At 42.5% G+C, this 23,533-nt stretch overlaps 3 protein-coding genes across 3 annotated transcripts in view; 1 reads left to right on the top strand and 2 right to left on the bottom strand.

The window, feature by feature from the left end:
* Positions 1-1,237: 1,237 nt before the first annotated feature.
* On the bottom strand, positions 1,238-6,144 carry ucmaa (upper zone of growth plate and cartilage matrix associated a). The gene is made up of 5 exons (XM_080517926.1): positions 6,023-6,144; positions 5,439-5,498; positions 5,272-5,364; positions 3,199-3,297; positions 1,238-1,525 (listed from the first exon to the last, which is right to left on the bottom strand). Exons 1-5 carry the CDS (start codon positions 6,078-6,080, stop codon positions 1,437-1,439), a joined length of 399 nt encoding a protein of 132 aa, XP_080374052.1. The 5' UTR covers positions 6,081-6,144; the 3' UTR covers positions 1,238-1,436.
* A 2,037-nt stretch (positions 6,145-8,181) lies between these two features.
* phyh (phytanoyl-CoA 2-hydroxylase) lies at positions 8,182-14,471 on the bottom strand. Its single transcript, XM_080518651.1, has 9 exons — positions 14,337-14,471; positions 12,917-12,972; positions 12,590-12,700; positions 12,327-12,495; positions 11,938-12,019; positions 11,673-11,854; positions 10,226-10,375; positions 9,211-9,339; positions 8,182-8,571 (listed from the first exon to the last, which is right to left on the bottom strand). Exons 1-9 carry the CDS (start codon positions 14,400-14,402, stop codon positions 8,518-8,520), a joined length of 999 nt encoding a protein of 332 aa, XP_080374777.1. The 5' UTR covers positions 14,403-14,471; the 3' UTR covers positions 8,182-8,517.
* Positions 14,472-16,090: 1,619 nt separating this feature from the next.
* cdk17 (cyclin dependent kinase 17) overlaps positions 16,091-23,533 on the top strand; it is a 31,050-nt gene continuing 23,607 nt past the window's right edge. Inside the window, 1 exon segment of the mRNA XM_080518618.1 lies at positions 16,091-16,350. The gene's annotated coding sequence lies outside the window, so the exon portion shown is untranslated.

The following is a 23,533-nucleotide window of genomic DNA, read 5'->3' as shown; positions in this document are numbered from 1 at the left end:
TTCTTTACATGCAGGCCCAATTATGATTTTAAACCCAGTCTGGCCTTTTAAATGTCTGAAGTGGAGGAGGAGCTGCAAATCGGCTGATTAAAGGAGTAATTCACAACATTTTCCGTGACGTGTCGTTTTGGTGAAAAGCAACATTTGGGACTTTATTTATTGAAAGACGAAGAATTTGTCATTTTGTTTTGGGCTGGAGGGGATTGTATTTGGAATATTATGACACACAAAACAAATAAAAACAAAACGCATCAAAGAAAAAAGAAAAAAAAAATCACGAGAACATAGAATTAAGTCATGATAATGAATGGAGCGACTACATAGAATAAGATAAAGTAGATATATTTGCAGTTTTCATCAATAAAGGTCCAAAGGTATCTGTATTTTTTTCCATTTGCTCTATTCATTAAAGTGTAGTTTGTTTTCAGTTTTCAATCACCATAACATTAGTTTTAGATATGTTTTGTCTAGTTTGTTGCCAGGTTTCTCGTCAGTCCAATAAATTAGTGATTCTAATGTGTCGTAGTGTTTGATTTCAGTGCTGAGCAGAAGAGTGAAACTTCAGAAAACGTTGCTTCAAATCCCTTCTTAGATTGCAGAGAGATCATATTTATTACTAGGCAAAGATAAATAACATTTTACTCATTGAAATGTGTGGAAATCATTTGAAATAATCTAATTTTCACGAAATGTAAAAGCACATACCGTATTTGGACTTTACACAGATATGTGCAATAAAGTGATAATTCCAAAAATATTTATCTATTTACAGAAAGTGAACTAATGCAATGAAAGACCTTCATAAAAACTGAAAAAAAATTTTTTTTCTTTGCCAATTACATTTGCTCAAGTAGTTTCACTGCTGTTTCTGTTATTTTGTTCCATACGTGCACGAATTTTTGAAAACTTTCTAAACTCCCTCCATGTGGCACAACAGGATCTGAAGCTCAATTTCTGGAAGGTGATTTAAAAAAAAAAAAAAAAGAAGCTGTGTGATCATTTCAAAGTGAAGCTTCACGTGGTTTTGTGGGCTCGTTTCTCCTCATTATCCCTCTTTCCTGCTTCTTTCTTTTCCCCTCCGTGTCCAATATTTCCACTCAGGAATGTGGAATTCATTTCAGGCTGATGGCTTCTGCAGCTCGTCTATTTCTCCTCATAAATATCCCAAATACCAGAGCGGCGTGAGTGGAAACACTCATCGGAAATTCATCTTTACTTTAAAAAAGCCCCACAAAAGTTGTGAGTATAAAAGGTCGTTTTATTGAAGTTTAACAGGTCGACATATAGCTGTATACGTTTTATGTACATATAAAAGGCTGCATGCAAACTGAAATATTATTGCACAGTTTACAATAGAAAAGGCGTCTAAAATATTGTAGATTAAAGTGTGACAAATGCGGAGATAAGTTCAAAAAGTGGTGTTGACGCTCCAACATTCAGTGGAACCAGTAGTAGCGGGGCTGGAGGCCGTCGTAGTGATACTCTCGGAACTGTTCGTTCGTCTCCCTCGTTCTCTCATTTATCTCTGCAAATTGGGGAAAGGGGAAAAAAAAAAAGAAAATATATGAAGCATGTTGAGCTGCATTAAACGTGCAAGGAACCAGAGAAGAGTTGTTTTTCCTCCCACAGTCCAAAAACGACGGTGGCGTTTACACGTACCCGGATTTTTACAAAAACTGACATTTTCCCCTCTACGTTTAAAAAAAATAAAAAATCTAATAAATAAAAAAAATCTTCACTTACATGTACCTGGGTTTTTGCAAAAACTGACATTTTCCACTCTACCTTTAAAAAGAAAAAAAAAATTATAAAATACATTTTAAAAAAATCTAAATTTATATGTAACTGGGCTTTTACAAAAACTTACATTTTCCCCTCAAAATGTTTTTATTTAAAAATCTTAATTTACACGTACTGCTTAAAGACCTGATTCAGAGCTGTTATGAGCAGCCAACCTGTAGGGGGCAGTGTAGCGAGAAGCGTGAAGCTATGATAGCCAATCAGAATCCTTGAAAATAAAACTACGTCACAACTTGTGAGGTAAACATCCGCCTCCCGCTCAATTGATGCAAAGAGATGCGGAGTTTATCCAGATATTCCACTGAGTTTCCAGGAATCGTCATTTGTGGTGAGTCGAAGCTGCGTTTATGTGTAAATATCACCGTGTTTTTTGTTGTCGTTTGTTTTTCAAATACCCATTACTTGTATATTGGCCTCAGTTCAGCCTAATTAGTGACCTAATTGATGGCAGGTGGTGTCTGGAGGTCTAATCCAGGTCCTGCACTCCAGGAAATTAAGAGAAAATACTGATAGAAGACAAACACTGTCAATTAAAAATAATTCTGATTCTAAAAATTAGTTTGCACTGTGACTTTTTATATTGTGCAATGTGTACTATATATATGTGTATTAAACTTATGTGCATTAGTGTTCTATTTATTTTCCTTCTGCATATTTGTGTGGATTTATATCATTTTTCAATCATACAGTGTACCTGTACTGTCTTTTAACAAATGATAAAGAATATCAAATTCTAATCTAATGACCTAATCAGAGTTAAAACTATTGTGTATAAATGAGTTGAACTAGTCTTCCTACGCACATATAATATTGACAGTCATATATATATATATATATGAACCTACTCGCCTTTGAGAATTAAAGAGCAACTCATTAAACTGATTGCAAATCTGACTGTAGGTTGAAACGTTTCATTATTAGTATAAGAATAATTTATAAGACGTCGGGGCCAAGTTTGATTTACATATTAAGTGTTTTGGTGAGAAAAATGTTGGCAAGTTGTATTGAATTCAACTTAAACGCTTTTTTTTTTTTTTTTTTTGTAAAAACACATTAACCTGAACCAGTCAAAGCTCTTTTCTTCATATGAGGATCTTCAGCTTGGCGTCAAAACCACAAACAGACACTTGGATGTGGCGTCTCGGGGCCTTTAAACTTCACCTCGAAAACTTCACTACGAAAACTTCACTACTAAAACTTCCCTACTGAAACTTCACTGCGAAAACTTCACCTCGAAAACTTCCCTACTAAAACTTCACCGCGAAAACTTGACTACGAAAACTTCGCCGCTAAAACTTCACCACGAAAACTTCACCACGAAAACTTCACCACGAAAACGCAGTTTTCCCAGTGGGAAACCCACAACTCTTGTTTTGGCGGGGTGACGGCAGGTCCTACCGTCACGCTCCTCCTCCAGGTAGTTCTCGTACTTGTTCCTCTGCTCCTCATTGTCCTCCCTCCTCTGCTCGCTCTGGCCGATCTTCAGTCGCTGCTCGGCTGTTAGGGAGAAACACAACGTGACGCCACCGTCAAACGTCGGCAGCTTGTCTGCACTTTAAATCTGCTTCTACAGTTTTTAAGGGACCGAAATCAACCATTAAATTTGGGATTTACAAATTATAATGTGATCCAACGTGTCAGAGGGTGAAAACTGTACAAATGAAGCGGCTGTTTTCTATTTATTGACCTTTTGTTCACCCAATTAATGGACATTTTCACTAAGAGAGACTCGCGTATTACAAAACAGAGAAGTTAGAAATCAATAATGCACAGTAGAAAGCTAATTAGCATTGGGATCGACAGCCTGTGACGGTGAATTTGATTTAAAAAATAAAAATATCATGCAGCCTGGAAAATGTCAGATTAATTTTTTTTTTTTCGCAATAGTGGAAGTGGAGAAACGGGTCTAAATTTAATGTGGGAGACGGAATTTTATAGCTTCAGAAGTCGTCAAGTAAAAGAAAAAGGAATTTAAGCTGCAAGTAGAGGACTTGAACAGAAAAAAAAACTAAACTTTTCATTGTATTTTGCACCAAGCACCATTAAAAAAAACAAAAAAACAACTGCATTTTGTTGAAATAGCACCTTCTTCTTCACAGACAAAGACAACTTGTCTTTCAAAACCAGTTTAAAATATTTTATGTTATTGTTTGTCGCATGTTTTTAAACCTGTCTCACCTGCTAATGATCGTATTGGACATTAAATGGCTCCTGACACCAGTAGCTTCATAATGACACACAAAAAAAGGTTTAGTCATTTGAATTTTTATACCTTGAAAATGACTTCCTGTGTCTGATTGCTGTTCCCTGCCCTGATGTGTTTCAGGATTACATTGGTACTTAATTAGTCCACGTCTTTGTAAAAACTCTTCATTTAAAAGCATCAAGTCTGGACCTGGACTCGCCAAGGTGTATTGAGTCTCTAAAAGGAGCTGAACAAAATTCCTATAAGGAACCCAACAGGAAACGCTCACTGGAAATGACACCTTTTCAAAATTAAAGCGAAGCAGTTGTACCTCGATCCATTCATAGTTTCCCTTTAACCCCTCGGAGCTCGTCTCGTTGGTCTGAACCACCTCCTGGACTTTCAGAGTTAAAAAAAAACCCAAAACACTCGAGACGACGGAAAGGAAAATCGTAGGAATGTTGAAAAGGCAGCGGAGGAGCAGAATTATGTGATCGTCCAGCATCTGTTGGAAATACTGCATACCTCAGATTGATGAAGAAGACAGCAGCTTTTGCTGTTTTTCCAATTCTAGTATTTTTTTTTTAAAAGCGCCGGCCCGTTTGTCCCAATTTAGCTGTGGGAGGAGGAGGAAGGAGGAGGAGCAGGAGGAGGAAGGAGGAAGGAGGAGGAGGAATGAGGAGGAGGAGGAGCAGGAGGAGGAATGAGGAGGAGCGGAAGGAGGAGGAGGAGGAGGAGGAGGAGGAGGAAGGAGGAGCAGGAGGAGGAATGAGGAGGAGGAGCAGGAGCAGCCCAGGTGACATTTCTTTTCCAGTGGGGAAAAAAAAGTGAACAAAAACAAACTTCAGAGAAAAGATGGGAATATTACACAATCGTCCTGTAGTTTTTTTTGAAGATTGTTTTTTTTTTTTTTTAAGTGGATGCCAGCAGTGGAATAATGGATTTATTGTGTGTAGGAGAGGACGAAGCTGCTCCACAGTACCCTGTGACTCCTTCTGTCTGTGTGTGTGTGTGTGTGTGTGTGTGTGTGTGTGTGTGTGTGTGTGTGTGTGTGTGTGTGTGTGTGTGTGTGTGTGTGTGTGTGTGTGTGTGTGTGTGTGTGTGTGTGTGTGTGTGTGTGTGTGTGTGTGTGTGTGTGTGTGTGCCAGCCACACTTCAAAACAGCTGGTTTCCTCTGCGGTGGCGTACTGTTAGAGGTCAAAGGTCACGGGCAGTTTGGAGGCGACCGGGACCAGGTTTTACAAACGGCGTTCCCGCCGTTCGCCTCCCTCCGAACAAACTATCACCTTGGAGCTCGTAGTAGCGGGTGGAGCGGCGGCCGCGGCGTCTGAAGAAGGCGGAGGCGTCGGCCTCGGGCACGAACACCTGCGACGCGGCGCCTGCAAACGTCACAGGGAAGAACGGTTGATTCCCCCGTGAGGAAGACGTGCTGAATCGGAAGTGTGGGCGTCACCTTGACGACGGCGTGGCTCTGAATCGTCTCGTACGGCGGCGCTTTCCACAAAACTGGAGACTTGAGAGGAGGAAGGAGGAGAAATCAGGTTTTTAAAGGCGCAGGATGACTCCAATTATGTATTTCAGTTATATTTTGGTGGATTTAACAAATGAAGGAAAAAAGTAAAGTTGCACTTTTCTGACTTGGGTTCATTTGAAATAGAAACTATTGATGTTAAACCTTGGAAAAATGCTGAAAATCTAATTTGTTTTCCTGGTTCAGGTTTTGTAAGAGCATTTAATACATTTTGGCATTTTAGGAAAGTAGTGAAACAAAGGGGGGGAAAAATAAAAATTGTACTTTGTCATGATTTAAAGGTTTATTATATTGATTCAGCTCAGTTTGTAGTTTAATGGAGTTTATGTGTTAGAAAAGAGCAGATTAAATGTGTTTTAAACTACATTGTTGTTTCGTCAACTACAATATTCCAGCTTGAAAACAACGGCAGAGTTGCTTGTGTAGGATTACGAATCAAATTCTTTAATTTTAACGATTTTAAACCCCTCCCCACACACACAAACACACACACACACGATACTCACAGCTGAGGATGAGGAGGGTGGCGAGCACAAACAAGGCTAGCGCTCGAGTCCAGGTCATCTTGAGAGGCAGGAAGACGAAGATCAGACTGATGGACTCGCCTCACTGAGCTCAACTGTGAAAAGAGAGAGAGAGAGGGAGAGAGGGAGGATGGGAGGGAGTGGGCGGAGAAAGAGGGAGGCTGCTGGAGATCCAATGAGGAGGAAGATGAAGATGAAGGTGGTTGGGTCTGTGCATCTGAAGCTCAGAGAAAGAAGACGTCACTAACGGAGGAAGACAAAACTAAATGAAAATTGATAATTATTTAGTGAATTAAAAAAAAAAGATTCATAAATCAAAATGCAATGAATGATGGGCTTAATTCTAATTTGTGGGCAACTTAGATTTTTTTTTTCTTTAGCAAATTTGCACATTTTTAATGTATTTGCTTTTTTCACATATATTTTATGTGCCTGTTTTGTCTGTAACCTTCATGTCGGCCAAGAGATTTTTAATCTCAACGAGGTTTTATCTGTTAAAATAAAGGTGAAATAAAAATAATACAACTTGTCAAAACAGCCAAGTGGCTGAACAAACTTTGTTCTCCAATGTTATCAAGGGTTCTTCAGGAAGTTCCCGTAAAGATTAAGCGATTCTCAAACTTAATACAGTTTAAAAGAATATAAAGAGCTGATTGTGGCGAGGTACCAGGTTTTTACCATGAGAGCAAGGGCTTGTGGGTAATGGTGTTTATTGGTGGAAGTAATTGTATAAATCCTCACTTGTTTTTGTTATTTGGGTCTCGGACAAGGCTTTGATAGAAATTAAGAAAAAAAAAGGAAAAATAAATATCTTTTGTGTGATTTGCAATGTTGAAGATGTAACCGGGTAGAATAAAAAAAATTAAATGTATTGCACATGTTTGGAAATGAATAAATAAGAATAATAAACAAATAATAAAAATATATAATCAGAATAACAAAACTAACTCGACTGAAATAGATTGAGTTTCTCTTCAGGATTGTAATTTTACATGTAAAATAAAGAAATTATAGATTCTATATGGTTTATATAAAACACCGGCTTTTAGACAATTACTCCAAACTATTATTTTTTCTTTCATAAGACTCTGAGTCTGTGTTTGCCCACCTGCGATCGTTGACTCGTCTATTTAATGTCTCCTACATGTCATTTATATTAATTCAGATAAAACAACCACTCCTGGAAGCTTTTGGCCACTTTTGTCTCAGTCGCTGAACGAGGGACTGAGCGTTTGTGTATTTCCTGTGTGTAATGATTATCATTATTTTTTAACTTTAAAGTACCACGAGGGAAGTGGGTCAGGCGAAGCTAGAGACGCTCCATCAATCACAGGAAGATGAAATATACCTGCTGTGGACTTTGTAAACTTTGAGTTTATTGAGGCACAACCTGCGTTTGGCAACATTTGACCAGAAGAACCTTTGTTCTGGTCGTCGCCTCCCTGTGTTGAACTTTTGACTGCATGAAAAGTGCTGAGGTCATGTTTTGCATGACGGCAATCAGCGTTTACACATCTTCACAATTCTCTCTGTAATAATTCCAGTATTCGCCGTGTTAATTGTGTTTAGCGGCCGCTCTCTTCACTGTTGGTTGAAGGAATTAACAGCAAGTTGACCTGTACAGTGAGAAAGAAGCAGATTTTTTGGGACTTTCTTGAGGAAGTTTTGGAAAAGTGAGGCCCGATTACAAGAAGCCAACATGAACCAATCTGTCATTGTGAGAAAATGTTAACATCGAGATATTTCTGCTTTATTTTTCTATAGTTGTGTCATTTTGAAGACGGTGAATTATGCCTGTAACCAGTTTGATCATCTCTGTACCGATCGTCAAGGAAGCAGCAGCGTTCACCTGGGAAACTCAACTGCCACACACAACAGCTCATATCCTCGCCGTACGTGAACACTGGATCATGTTTTCATTGATGATTTACAATCAGTAATGTGTCGACGGCCGTTATCTCTGGTGACCTGGTCCAGGGTGTTCTCGGTTTGTTTCACAATACCAGCTCACCGTTTAAGAAAAGGGGAAGCACACTTCATTTGACCCATATTTAAGCTTAATTACTCACTGGGGGCAAAGAACTGCCCCTCGTGTTGGAAAAGGAGGGGAAAAAAAGCCAATGATCATATTTAGACAGTCATCTCTTGAGTTTATTAATAATCTTAGCTGTACATTACATTTGTCATTGGAAGATGATGAAAAACAACTTTGTCATGTGTCACACAATATCAGTAAAAATCCTATTAAAGGCACGCCGGAGGCAGATGCTGGTTAAAGTGTTAAAGTTGAGGCGGCATATTTGCACTATTTCTCCACTTTTCTCCAACTTTCTTGATCACCGTGCCACATAATCACAGCTTCTTTGTGCAATTATTCATTCTACTCCCCAGTATTTCTAAACATTGAATCCACGTTTCATGATTGAATGTGTATTTCCAGGACGATATCGGGTCGTTCCCCTGCTCCAGCAGCGTCGTCACATTGAAATCCGCTCCCCCTGCACCAGGCGGCCTCTGAGGGCCCAGGAATCCTGCAGGACCAACCAACACACAACACCATGACAATCGTTAGTTTTCCTACATTTCACTGTCGATGCCCAGAGCGTCGTCTTGCAGGCACGTGCAACTCCAACAAGACGGCTCCATGGGCTGATGAAACCGATGACTGAGGTGCATTTTAATATCTAAACGGGTTTGCCGACGTGTGGGAGGAATATTCATGTACCTCATGGAAGTAGAAACTTCCTCCTCCACACTAAATTACACGTTAGCGTGGCGTCGGTTTGATGTCTGATGGGCTGCACGTACGACGGGAGCTTTTATTGTATTCCTCTGATCTGCTCGTAAACGATAACAAGGCGGTGACGATGGCGTATCCAACTTCCTGTAATTTGACCTAATTTGGTCATTTTGTGGTCGGAGGCCGAGGAAGAGCTGAGATGTTTGTGTGCAACTCAGGTGACGTTGATTCCAAAGCGCTTATGGAATCAATAAAACGTCTTTGTCCTCCACAGACCAGAGTGGCATCTTGTCTTTACTGCCATTAAATCTTCATGAAGTCGCTTTTGGTGCTCGATCTTGTTGTGACTGACGTCTTTAAAGCTCCATTTTAAAGCTGGAAAGAACTGAATCAAACAGTCGGGAGCCAGTTCAATCAGTACATGTCTGACCTTGAAGGAGATGCTGGCAGCGTACTTCTTCTGCGCGATCGCCTTCACCTCCTTCTCGATGTTCTCCTGCGTCGTTCCGCCGACGTCGATGTAGTAGCAGTCACTGCCGGCGTAGTGGCAGGAGATGGCCTGGCAATGAATGAATGAATGGAAGAAGAAGAGATTGTGGCGAGGTACCAGGTTTTTACCATGAGAGCAAGGGTTTGTGGGTAATGGTGTTTATTGGTGGAAATAATCTGTATAAATCCTCACTTGTTTTTGTTATTTGAGTGTCGGAGAAAACTAAATTATTCAGTAAATTAAAAAAATGTATGTTATTTTCTTTAGCAAATTTTGCACGTTTTTAATGTACCGGTATTTACTTTTTTCATATATATTTTATGTGCCTGTTTTGCCTGTAACCTTCATGTCGGCCAAGAGATTTTTAATCTCAACGAGGTTTTATCTGTTAAAATAAAGGTGAAATAAAAATGATACAACTTGTCAAAGTCGCCAAGTGGCTGAACAAACTTTGTTCTCCAATGTTATCAAGGGTTCTTCAGGAAGTTCCCGTAAAGATTAAGTGATTCTCAAACTTAAAACAGTTTAAAAGAATATAAAGAGCTGATTGTGGTGATGTACCAGGTTTTTACCACGAGAGCAAGGGCTTGTGGGTAATGGTGTTTATTGGTGGAAGTAATTGTATAAATCCTCACTTGTTTTTGTTATTTGGGTCTCGGACAAGGCTTTGATAGAAATTAAGAATTTCACATGTAAAGTAAAGAAATGATAGATTCTATATGGTTTATATAAAACACCGGCTTTTAGACAATTACTCCAAACTATAATTTTTTCTTTCATAAAACTCTGAGTCTGTTTGTCCACCTGCGATCACTGACTCATCTATTTAACGTCTCCTACATGTCATTTATATTAATGTGAAACGTGTGATTTGCAACGTTAAGGATGTAACCAGAGAAGAAGAAGACTGAAGCAGCGGCGCCTCCTGCAGGCGGCCTGTGGTGAAGCGCCGTACCTTGCGGAAGCCCTCCGTCTGGTTCATGCCCGAGCCGTGGATGAGCAGCGGGTGGAAGAAGACCGTGTCGCCCTTCTCCATCTCCAGGTGCACCCTGGGAAGCCGCTGGTCGTAGTCGCGCACTCCGTGGTACATCTTGTTCACGCCGCCCTGAGGACGCCGCCATCAAGCGGTTAAAAGGACATTTACTTTGGTGAATATTTACAGAGTGTTAATTATCTGTAGTTTCTGCTTAAAGTGATCAAGCGTGGCTGAAAAAATGCCACTCAGGAGAAGCGGATTTACAGAAAATATGAATTAAATCGTGAGTTTTTAACCATTTTCTTGCCGTTTACACTGAGCTGCTTTATAACCAGCCAGCGAGTGCAGGACTCCGACGTAGACGAGAGTGTCGGCGATGAAACGTTTCGCAATGCTTGTGTATTTTAGAGCTCTAAATTAATCTGCTTCTGGTTTTTATGGTCGAGTTTTAAAAAAAGTTAGAAGGTTGATGACTCTTTAACCAAAGCTCACAAAACGTGTGGAATATGCATAAAATAAGTCAGACACATTTTATTTTGAATAGAACGCCGTGTAAAAATGAAAACTGAAACGACTTTTGTAATTAATTAAAATTATGGGCTCATTTTCGATCCGACTGCAGATCAAATTTTCCAGCCAGACGTGACCCGTCGCCAATTTATCCGATCCTCAAGCTTTTTCTGATTTATATCACTTCTCCAGTCCCAACTTCTAGAGGCGTCTTTCTTTGGTCCGACTTAAAATAGGTCAATATTAGTGTAACTGTCAATCACCATTTATTCTTTATTTATTTTTATTATTTAGTATTTAAGTGGCGCACTCCCGTGTTGTCATTTGAGCTTCACTCCTGGAACAGCATGGTAAGTTGAAGTGCATGGTTCTAGGTTTATTATTTGTTTCCTTTGTTAACACACATACGCTCCAAATCAAAGGGTTTGACGCTTATGCAGAGCAAATATCACCTCTTGGTCAGCAGCGTGAGGAACTGTTTAAATAGGAGTTGATTATCTTTATGATGCATTATCAAATGAACATTTAATTCTACGGAGGTTTTAATTATGGTCAGGTTTAGTAATAAAGTAAATGTGTTTTTAAATTAAATGAATTTTGTATAATGAACATTGACATTTTTGTAAACTGGGTGATTCTAAAATGAAATCTTTGTTTTGCTTTGAGTTTCACGGTGCCGATTTAGAGAAAAGACAAGCTGCACCAGTGGAATAAGTCTGCTTTGTTTGAGAGGCCGGGGGGGGGGGGCAGCTACAACTAATTTAGTTTATTACTTTAATTTTCAAGCACCATGAACAGAAAATGTGGTTTGTGGCAGATTTAGCCGTGGCAAGTTTCCACCTGCAGTCCTATAATGCAAATATAACATTAGAAATACACAGGGTGTGTGCGTGTGTGTGTGTGTGTGTGTGTGTACCTCCCACTCGGGGTAGTCGTGCTCCAGCAGGGTCCCCTTGTGGGTCCCGGGCAGAACCACCAGGCAGCCGTTCCGGCGGTTCACCGTCTCCATGGCCGTCCAGGAGCAGACGATGCGGTCGGACGGGCGGAACGGGAAGTAGTGCAGGTCCTGGTGCATCGGGTGACGAGACGTCTTCTTCCCTGGGGGGGGGGAAGTCAAATGAACCCAAGTCAAAAAACCAAACCAAACATCCAACATAAACATCTGGAACGCCTGTCGGTACCTGCGTCGGGGGGTTTGTTGATCAGCATGGTGTGCATGGCCATGATGTTGGGTCCAGTGAAACACGACACGTACTTCAGGATCTGTCGCACAAAGAAGGACGCCTGTATTTAAATAACTAAACCACGTCAGCCCTGGTGTCTGTCGCCTTTACATTTAAACGTCTACATTTTCATGAAGCGAAACGATTTAATACTGAAAATGACTCCAATCTCAACGTAAAGCCGATTTTAATGAAACCTTCTGGTGCAAAATGTGTAAAAAAAAATAAAAAGCTTCTCCTGTAGCTGTACAAACTGCAGGTTTCATTTCATAATTTCAGTCTAGAAACACATTTGATGTAAACCGGTGGCTTTAAAAATGCTTGTTACTGTGTGTGTGTGTGTGTACCTGGGGTAAAGCGCAGTACCGGAACAACTCTGGATCCTCCTGGAAGTCCTGGATCTTGGAGACGGCCTTCTGATCCGGAACGAACTCCGACTTGGCGATGGCCACGTCCCTCATCACCACCAGCCCCGGTACCTCCACCTCCCGGCGGCAGATTTGCTCAAACGCCTTCCTGGGGAGGTGGAACGAGGACACGGATCACGTCCCGCCTCCACGCTAGAGTGGTTCTTTAATAACATCGTGTGTTGAATCGGACGTGTCGTCACCCGAATCCGTCAACGTCGTCTTCAGACACCAGATTCTTGATGAGCAGGAAACCGTTTTCCTCGTAGGAGAGTCTCTGCTCCGGGGTCAGCAGGTCATTGTCCAGAGAGTATCTGCTCACAGAGGCACAACACAAATAGGCGAGTCACTTTTTACACACATAATTGGAATAATGATAATTAAAAAGCAATCATTGATTATAAGATGAACTCTGTCCCTCCCAGTGTTTGAGACACAAAATACTGAGGAGCTGTTGCCAACACTAACAGGTGGATTAAACAAGGTGGAAACTCTGATGGTAAAATACAGTCTGAAGGTGCGTCCCGGACCTGAGGCACGGCGGGGGGCCGGAGGTCCACGTCTGAGTGGAAGTCGGCGCAGCTTCCTGAGGCGAATCTGTCAAGGAGGAACCCCAACTATGGTTTATTTATCTCCTACATCTGAGTCACCTCAAGCCTCGGGATCTGGAGTTCTACCTGCTGGCTTTCAGCCAAAACACACACCGGTCCCTGAGCTGACCTTTGCTTCTGGTGACCGGCGTCACGACTGTGCAAGCAGTGAGAAGAGATAATGAACAGTGGGATAAGAAAATGGTGAAACTCACTCGGTTATTATCGTTTCTTCTTTCAAATGTTACATTTTTTTTTCTTTTAAAGAGAAATGCTTCTCATTTCCCAACATTTCCATTTGTTTTTTTTACAATTTCAGGATTCAGACAGGCCTGTGGCTGGTTTATTTCAAACTAGATCAATAAAAGTTGATTTTCTTTTATCATCTTCATTATTATCATCAAACTTTGGTACTTTCTTTTATTTGGCTCTAACAAAAGGGAAAAGTAAGAAATTATCAGATTTGTAAACACAATTCTTTAATTTCACACATGTAAATCTACACAGTAAAGTAATCCCATTTTAACCGTTTGAAAGACTGAACTATTTCTAAATGTTTCACCATTTACACCTTAAAAGGTCGTTAATACAGTAATGTATTGTTTTCAAAACAAATAACCTCAATGTGACTTCTTAACATCGAAGAATTATGTTTGCAAGTCTGCATCACTTTTGTAAGCAAAATGCATTGCTCACGTGATGTTTCCAACAATTATTTATACAGATTTTAAGTTAAATTCCTCAACTGGGCGAACCAACTAGAAAAATAAATGATTTACTCCATCAAGTGGCACAATGGACCAGCAGATCACGTCTCTATTATTAGATTAACAATTTAATCACGTTAGAAATGGTGTGAAAGAAACAGGAAACATACTGTTACTGAACTTATCCAATAAATTATGGAGGTTCAATATGGTTTTTGTGACGTCAGACAGTTTTTTCCTGAGGAATAAAGTTTAAAATCATCGACACGTCCAGTATGCAAACACCTTAGTGCTTTTAAAAACTGCTGTTTAGAGTAAAACAGGAGCTTCTTCAACATGTTTCCTTAACACAAGCAACGCTTGTTTAACCTTCATTTATATAACATGTAAACCTGCAAAAAAAAAAAAAAAGCAAACATATGGATGATAAGTATCTTATAAAATAGTTACAGTCAGTTAAATATTCTCGTTTATCCAGAGAATTCTCTCCACGTATTGACAAAGAGTTTCGCTCCAGTAAAGTGTGCAGGACACCGGCCTGGACCACCGCGGCTCCCCGCCCCTAGCCGCCTCGCTCCCGGCCACACGATCCGCCTGCACCGCCGCTTCGACTCCGCGGATTTCACGGTGGAAACCGGAGATTGAAAGGATACGACGGCGGCGGCCCGCCGGTCCAGGTGGCCGGTGATGAGTCGGATCCTCTCCGCGGCCTGAGACATCACGGAGCCGGTTGGTCGAGGCTGTTTATCCTCCGCGCCGGGGAGTCCGGCTTTTATCCACCTTATTCCGCCCCGCCCACTTTTACTTCTGTCACTCACTTCCTGAGTGAAACGGGTCCAGGGCGGAGTGACGTCACGCGCACGATGGTTCACGCTGGCTACGTCACCGAAGGAGATCATTAATGAAATCTGAGAAAAAAGTTTGAAAATGACGAATCAACTCATTGTGAATGAGGAGAAAGCAGCCTTTATTTTGTTTTTTTTCTTACATTTTTTTTTGGGGGGGAGGGCAATTTTTTTTCTTCTTTATGACCCTTTAGGGGCTCCGTACCGCAGTAACACGTCTAATTTAAAAGCAGCACAATTATATATTTGATAAGCATCGAGTTTTATTCCCAAATTATTTCCTCAAGAACGGTTTACTGTAGGATTATTTTGTAATTCTGGAATCTGTCCAGCAGGGGTCACTACATAACAGAAAATCAGATAGATAGATAGATAGATAGATAGATAGATAGATAGATAGAGAGATAGATAGATAGATAGAGAGATAGATAGATAGATGCGTGCAGTGTACGCAACATACACACACAATTGATAGTAGTAATAACTGTAGTTCCTGTATCATACCAATAATAAAAAGGAAAGGCGATATATGTAATATATTTTATATAATATCGTAGTATATCATTGTAATTGTTTTCACATTATGAAATATAATGACTCATGGGGGGTCCTTGTGCAGTTGAAAACATAACTTTCATGGTTTCAAGCAAACATGCTGAAGTTTTCGAAGTCGTTAAATATCTGCTTTTACTGAAACTTGAGTCCTTTTCTTTTTGCTGTTGTTCTGAATTGTTATATATATTTTTTTATTTTTGTTATTAATTCGTTCCAGACATGACAAAGCCATGGTATGAAACAAAATACAAACATCACACAAAAAAGAAAAGAAAACAACAACACGTAAACTGTTTTCAAAACTGCTGCACAATCAAAACTCATTATTGGTGGATTTTCAGTGTTTATGAAACGCTATTACACACAAGAGTAAAATGTTCTGCCTTGAATAGACAGGGACATTCCTATTGTGATATTATAACATTGCGACAAACTGTGTAGTTTTGTATTTTTTGAAATTTTACTTATTTCATTGCATTTATGTAATTTTCTGTCTGTGATTACCCCCCCCCCCCCAGTTCAGACTCTCCTGCAGCAATGATTATTGTTTTTCTCAGATTCACCAAACCTAGTAGAAAATTCATGACGTACATCTTTTTAAAAAGTTAATAAAACATAGTAATTGTCTATTTATATCATTATTAAGGACTCATGTTCTTGTTTTGTATTGTGCCTCTTTGGCCTTGTTGTGCAACATGTTCATTGTTTATTTATTAATGTTTTCTCTGTCAAAGTGTTTATTTTGATCAATTAATCTGAAATGATTACGTGTGTTATCTGTAAGCAGATTAGTCGGCTTGATGAGACGTGAAATTGTTTTTTTTTTGTTTTTTTTAGCCCAAACCGAATTAGCGGAAGTCGCGTGGTTTTATTGTGAAGGGTCACCGGAAGACCCGCCGCTGGTTGTTGACGGAAGCTGCTCGGCGTGCCCGCCGCGCGCACCCCTCCCGTCTCCTCCGTCGACATCAGGTCCTCCTCCAGCCTCTTTAAACTGCCTTCTCCGCTCAGAAAGAAGCACATTTGCGGGGGTTTGGTCTCCGGCGGTTCCTCCTCGCGCTCTTAGACCTGTCCGCGTGCTGCGGGGGATTTTTTCCTTTCTTCTTCTTCTTCTTCTTCTTTCTGTGTCGGAAGCGAGAGGAAACGGCAGAAGCCAGGCTGTGGCGTTTTAACGCTGCTTTGGTGGGCGGATAAAGCGGAGGAGGGCATCCGGGCCTGGCAGCTCCGGGCGGATTCGGCTTGAAACGACGGAATTCACCATCTTTTTCAGGTAAATTCTCCTTAAAATGTCACTCCGTCGCGAGGTGCGCTCATCCCGTCCGATAATGGACTCCGTGGCGCTGCGCCCGGTCCGGGTGGGAAAGGACGAGGTCCTGAGCGGCCGCGTGTGGAAGTGACAACACCGGGGAAACTGCGGAGGAATAATCCAACGCTTATTTGGGAAAATCGGTACTTTATTTAATTCCTGCCAACCCAAAGTGTCCGTGTCTGTTTTTTTTGTGTCGGAGCAGGAACCGGTTCCATCTTTATCCCAGGTGGAATGGTTTGTTTACATAACGCGTGCATCGGCAGCCAGCAGCTCCCACCTGCAGACTGTTGGTATAGAAATCATCAGGAATGTCATTAAAAAACAAAACAAAAAAACGATCCGAATAAATCGCCTCAGCATACTGTAACATCAGCATGAGGCATCACAGGCACAGACTGTGACCTTATCAGTCATATTCGTCTGATTCATCATCCACACACCAGACTGTACATGTCCACGGAGACCTTGTTTCTTTTTTCTTTTTTCTTTTTTAACATTTGAAGCAGCATTTAATTTCCACTATTTCTCTCACAGCATTTTTTTTTTTGGGGGGGTTTGCAATACATCAATACTGCACAAGTTAAATGACTTTTATTGATGCAGAGGAAAGAAACAGTCCAGGTCACGCTTAAATTCTTAATTGTTTCTTAGATTTCACAGTTCTTGCCATGTGCCTTGTCTGCTGACACTAGTTTCAGTTGTGTTGGTGCTGACGTTGATCATGAGGGGGGGAAATGATGGATCAGCTGATCTGGAAGTGTTCTTCAGCCTCGTTTGGACAGATCTGAGAAAATGCTTTGTGATCTCTTGAGACAAGAGGACCGAGATCATGTCCTCCCAAGAGTCGGCTGCTATGTGCCAAGGCCATGTACTGAGAGAGTGTCACTGCGTCGTCGCCTTGGAAACGCCGAGCTGATGCTGGGCTTGAACTTGCCTTTATTCAACACAGAAGTTTCTGAATGTGCAGAGCGAAGCTCTCGGCAATGATATAATAGCAGCACGTCTGTGGAGCGTTCCTGCTCTTCTCTGCCCTCAGTTTGGCCTGGATTCCCCCCCCCCACATACAATCGTTTTTCATCTGGAACAACTGGCCGCTCAACTATGTGGATGTGTGCATCTGCATGTGTGTGTATTGACCCACATCCACATCTAGGCTGTTGACTGTGTGAGTGATACACCCCAGAGGACAAAGTAATTACCCCCCCACTCCCCCACCACCCCCCTCTGTGTGGCCATATAGGAGTGCTTGTATTGATCCGTCTCTACATTATGCCGCATAGAGCAGGAACATGAGAGCTGTGGGTGTACAATCTCAAGTATATATATATATATATATATATATATATATATATATATATATACACACTCACACTCAAGACTGTTTTAGACTCGGCAGCGATCTGAATATGCATTTTGGTGTGAAAGCAGATGCGACCAGTGCCTCGCAGGGAGTCATTTGTCCCCGTTTGGTTCATAGTTCCACGTATGAGACGTCCCAATAGCTCCTCAGACGATGGATTGTCGAGACTGAAGGACTCAAATCCTCTTGGGTGCAGTGAAGCAAAGTTTTGAGCGAGATGTGTGTGTCTGTGTGCGGTGCTTTTGTAAAGTTGGCCGCTGAGATCGCGACACAGAAAGAGCACTTTATTGAAAAAAGTCATGTGAGATGTTGCTTTATATTAAAGCATTATATCAACCCAGGCCACTCGGGGGGGTAGATCAGTTTCCCTCCTAGTTTCTACTGGAAAAACCAGTCTGAGCACATAGTTCCCCTTTTTTTTGGAACCCCCGCCCCCCCAAACTCTCAACAAAGCTAAACCCACATTACGTAATGAGTTGTCGTCCCGTGTTGAGTTTTCAGAAAAACAGAGCGAGGAGGAAGTGACACTCGTCCGACAAGCCGGTTGAATGTGGTCGACGCCTGCAGAGCGCTGTGGCTGGTTGCCGAGGCAACAAACGCTTCCGCGCAGGATGTCGGGGGGGGGGGGGGCGGCGTCGCGCCGCGGCGCCACGCAGACAGAGTGGATCTGGCGCGCGGCTAACGGCGTGGCCGAATGGGCCGATTCATGAAGTATTTATTTGTGTGTGTTGTCGTGGGGGACGCTGGTCGCCGTACCTGCTTTGCTGCAGAGCCGGGGACGGTCGGCCTCCAAAAACGCTGTTGCCATTGGCAACCAGTCATGCAGCTCGCGAGCGCTCTCTCTCTCTCTCTCCCTCGTGTCCGCTCCGAGTTGGGTTGTGTTTTATCAGTCGGAGCTTTGAAATGTGCTGGTTTTTCTGCACAAATTCACCAAACTGCTTCGACTCGCTGAGAGTGTTTTTTTTTTTTTTTCATTAATAAATAAAGTCATATAAATGTTAAATATCTACATAGCAGGTGGGTGAAAAGCTCCATTTCTTTGCATTCTGGTAGTTTTTTCCGCCCAAATATTCCAACCTAAGGTTGTGAGAAGTATGCATTCCAAATGCAGCCTGACCTCATTATGCTGCCGCCACCGTGCTCCACCACAGGTATAATGTTCTCACTTTGTTCCGTCTTGCGTGTTCTCAGTAGTGCTTTGAAGCCTCCAAGTGCTCCTCAGGTATGCAGCTGTTCTTGGAACGCGGCGGCCTCCTCTGTGCCGGGGTGGAGCTCATGAGTTACTTTAATGCAATGGAGTAGCTCTATGTTTAGTATATATATATATATATATATATGTAATTGAAATGTATTAGACTCACCTTTAAGTGCAGTGTGCAGCGTGTAATCTTTGAAAACATTAATTGTTTCAGCACATTGAGACTTAAAGGCAGTTTAATCATCCGCATATGTAATGTCCATTGACATTACACACGTACAGGTGTGTGTGATTTTTGAGGATGTTTTTTTATGTGTGTGTGTGTGTGTGTGTGTGTGTGTGTGTGTGTGTGTGTGTGTGTGTGTGTGTGTGTGTGTGTGTGTGTGTGTGTGTGTGTGTGTGTCAGCTCAGTAAGTCTGAGGACTTTACAATGCTTTTGTTGATGTCATTGTTTAACCCGAGGAAGTACGTACAACTGGGCTTTTGGTACAGTCACATGGGCTGACGTCTCCTGCTCCAGTGTGGCAGCATGTAGGTGAAGTAGTAATTATTGAGGGGGGAGTTGGGGTTTGGGGGGGTGTCTGGCTAATTCTAGGGCATTAGAGGGGAATATAGTCAGTGCATGCATAGACACATGTGAAGTTACACACACACACACACACACACACACACACACACACACACACACACACACACACACACACACATCGAGAAAGTTATGTGAGTCATGCGAGGAATTCGAAGTGCTGGGAGTTCATTCTCTCTCTCTCTCTCTCTCTCTCTCTCTCTCTCTCTGTCATACACGTTTCTTTTTTGCTTTAAAAATGTCAAAATTTCCATCATAATACAGCCTCTAGTGTAATATGTGCACATGTGTGTGTCTTTTTTACAGTCAAACCATATCGTGTGTGTGTGTGTGTGTGTGTGTGTTATCACCTTGTATAAATGTTTGGTCTGGCAGGATGACTGCGTGTGTGTTTAAGGAAAAACGATTGACTCGTGTGCCGTGTTGTCTTTGTTCCCTCACACTCTGCTCTAATGCTTATTTCTGACACTGGCATTTTTTGTATTTTTTTTTTACATGTACAACCACTGACTTTACTGGTGTATATTTTGGCATCATGCCCAGTCCACTACCCCAACATGGACACTGTTTAGTCAGTGTGTGTGTGTGTGTGTGTGTGTGTGTGTGTGTGTGTGTGTGTGTGTGTGTGTGTGTGTGTGTGTGTGTGTGTGTGTGTGTGTGTGTGTGTGTGTGTGTGTGTGTGTGTGTGTGTGTGTGTGTGTGTGTGTGTGTGTGTGTGTCCGTTTGTTTGTTCTGTTTGTGTATGGGAGGTTGAGTCGGGTGTGATTGGCTCATAATCTGGAGATTAAGCGGTGGCATTGTTCGAACGGCAGCAGCAGACGGGGATTACACACACACACACACACACACACACACACACATAGAGGTCGCACGTTAAAATAAACAAGCGTACGACTCATTCATGAACTCACTTTCCCTTGTGCAGCAGGCTGTATACCGTGGAGGGGTGTCGATTGACAGTGGAAAGGTTGAAATATTCATCATACACACACACTGGGACTGCAGAGGAGCTGAACCTCGTTTTGAACTAAATTCATGAGAATTGTTTGAGTCAAGATTAAATTATTATTATTTACATTTTTATTTTTTTTAGACGAAGGATTTTTCTTTTTAGAGAAACTGGGCCTTTTCATGCTCACATCCTTCTGTCCATGTCCACCCAAAAGCATCTTTATTGGTTTGTTTTATTTTTGAAGATTTGAGCCATTTAGCGACGATCAACCACCAGAAACTCCACCAACGTCCGATTCTGACCTGGGAACAAAACGTGTGAGGGTCAGACGACTTCCAACAACCACCTTATAGCTGGAAAAGAGCTGTCCAGTTTTTCAGGGAATACAAGCAGCAGCGGCGAGTCCTGGATGGAAATCCATCCACGAAGCAGATGGCAGCACGATGAATAACATCCAGCCTGTAAAAGACATGTTTTTGAGGCAGATCTGTAGATTAAATCGCTATAATCTAAGATTAGAACTGTCGATTTAACCACAAGTTGTTAGGAAGAATGTACAAAGAGGGATTGAAAAAAAAAAAAACCAGTCCAGGATTTGACCTATACTCTCAATACCCACAAGTCAGCACTTCAAAAATCCAAGATGATATTAAGTTGTGAATTATGAATCCTCGTCTTCCTCCGCCAGCTGGTGCTCGTGGGAAAACCGATGTGATGTAACCACACTTCAAATGAATGAGAGCGTTTGACAATTTGCTGGAAATGTGCCCCTGATTTGAAAACGGCAGGCTTTGATGTTGAGTTTTCATTAAAAAAAAAGAAAAAAAAAGCCGCTCTCTGTCTGCCTGCCACTCCAACAATTCTTCCAAACACTTTTCTTCACAATCTAATAGTGAAAAAGTCTTTTTTTTTTTCCCGACCATCTTAGGTCAATGTGATTAGGCTCTCTGGATATCAAACGGTATCACCCTCTCCTCACCGGCCGTCTCTTCCCACTTTAACTTCCACTCCACGCATAAAAGAGAGTTTCCTTTTTAATCTCCATTGAGAAGCTCTAATTATCTCCTCTCCCCCCCCCAGTGGGTTAATCATTGCCTTCCAGGCAGGAATTATCTATAATCGGTGCCAAACAAGTGCATTGAAAGTTCACAGGAAACAGTCACAAAAGTTGGGCTCTGCCTGAAGCCCGGGGAGAAAAAATGCAGGCCTTCTTTGGCTTTTAATTAAACCGCCTCTAATTGAATCGGGCTGTAATGAGGGGAGTGTCCTGGTATCCATCCATCCATTCATCTGGCGTCGTCCAATGAGGGGTCCAATGAGGGGTCCAATGAAGGGTCCAATGAAGGGTCCAATGAGGGGTCCAATGAAGGGTCCAATGAGGGGTCCAATGAGGGGTCCAATGAAGGGTCCAATGAAGAGTCCAATGAAGGGTCCAACGAGGGGTCCAATGAAGAGTCCAATGAAGGGTCCAACGAGGGGTCCAACGAGGGGTCCAATGAAGAGTCCAATGAAGGGTCCAATGAGGGGTCCAATGAGGGGTCCAATGAAGGGTCCAACGAGGGGTCCAACGAAGGGTCCAACGACTGAATCCAACGACTGAATCAGTCAGTCACCAGTCCCCCGGTGTCCCTGTCGTCTCTCCAAGAAAAGGCAGAAAAGACGACCGTCTAATCTGGAGAATGTGAAGTATTTAAAGTAGAGATAGCGGGAGGAAAACAACAAACATTTTTTTGGGGGTGGGGTGTGTCTGACTGACGGCAAGTCTCGGCAAAGTCGCACCTCCCAACGATCGGCGCTAGATGAAAGCTGACGCCGAAATAAATGTGTGGTTCCAAAGTTTGTCACATGAGGCGTTTCTTTTCAAAGCACCGAGTGTGAAAATTGAGCGGCGATAAGGAGTGAAGCTGAGAAAGGACCAGACGTGGAGCACTGCTCTCTGATTTGCATCCAAACGGAAAAGCAAAAGTCTCGTATGTCAACGGCGCTATGTATGGACCGGGAAACGGGTGTTTACGACTGTACTTGAAACACACACGATTACAGTAATTGAGTGAGAAATGCCGCGGACGAGAGGCTGCTGAGTGGGAGGACGAAGGCCGGGGAGGAAGACTACCAGTCCTTTTCCTCCTCTGATTAAAGTTAATAAAATTACCCAGGTAAGTCACGTAATTATCAGCCTGGCTCTCTTGCAGGGTAACGTTCGTCTTCAGAAGGCGTCGCAGGTCTCGTCACTGTGTAATCCGGTGGTGTGAGCGTTTACCTTACTGCTTGTCTCGTTTGGTCCGCTTATTGTTTTAGAAGCGGGTTGATATTGGGCGCTTGTCGTCTTCAGTTCAGGGGAATCAGAAGCGAGGGTCTTTAGTCAAGCTTCATACGTAACGGTGCCAGAAATTAGCATATTTACTTCCCTGGCGTCCAAAATGTTTCAAGTCATACGTTCACGGAAAGCCTCTGACCCCGGGAAGGTCCGACGCCAGCAGCACTTCCACACCTCGGGCGGCGGACACCTGCTCCCTCATGCCTCCGAGGCGGATGGAGGTGGAGGTGGAGGTGGAGGTCGGACAATGGCGGGGCCATGAGAAAGAGGATGCAGGGCGGAAAGCCATAAAGGAGGAGGAGGAGGAGAGGTGATAACAGGGAGCTTTAAGTGCTGTTGTTGACTTGTGAAAGACGACCTCAGACCCCTCAGTGGTTAAGCACTTTTGTGTGTGTGTGTGTGTGTGTGTTGTTGGGTGTGGCTGCCTCCAGCTGTGGTGGCTCTTATGTGGCTCGCCATGTTGCGCTCGGGTTTTTTTTTTGGGATGCGTCTGCGTCTCACGCTGTTGGTTGTTGACTCGCCGTCGTTGCGTCCATTAGCATTTCGATTGGGACACTCTGACCTCTCTGCCGTTCCGATGCACGTCTTGTCGTCCGATCGGCCGTGGCGGCGTTAAAGACGTATTGAATTGCTTCCCCGTCTGGTCTCGGCGCGCCGCGGTTAGCGCTACTCCACTCTCGCTGGCAAACTGTGTGAATCATCTCCGGCCTCCCCTCGCCTTCCGCTGGAAT

Source organism: Blennius ocellaris, assembly GCF_963422515.1.
Source record: "Blennius ocellaris genome assembly, chromosome: 22".
Classification (NCBI taxonomy): domain Eukaryota; kingdom Metazoa; phylum Chordata; class Actinopteri; order Blenniiformes; family Blenniidae; genus Blennius; species Blennius ocellaris.
This window is presented reverse-complemented; position numbering and strand designations above follow the sequence as displayed.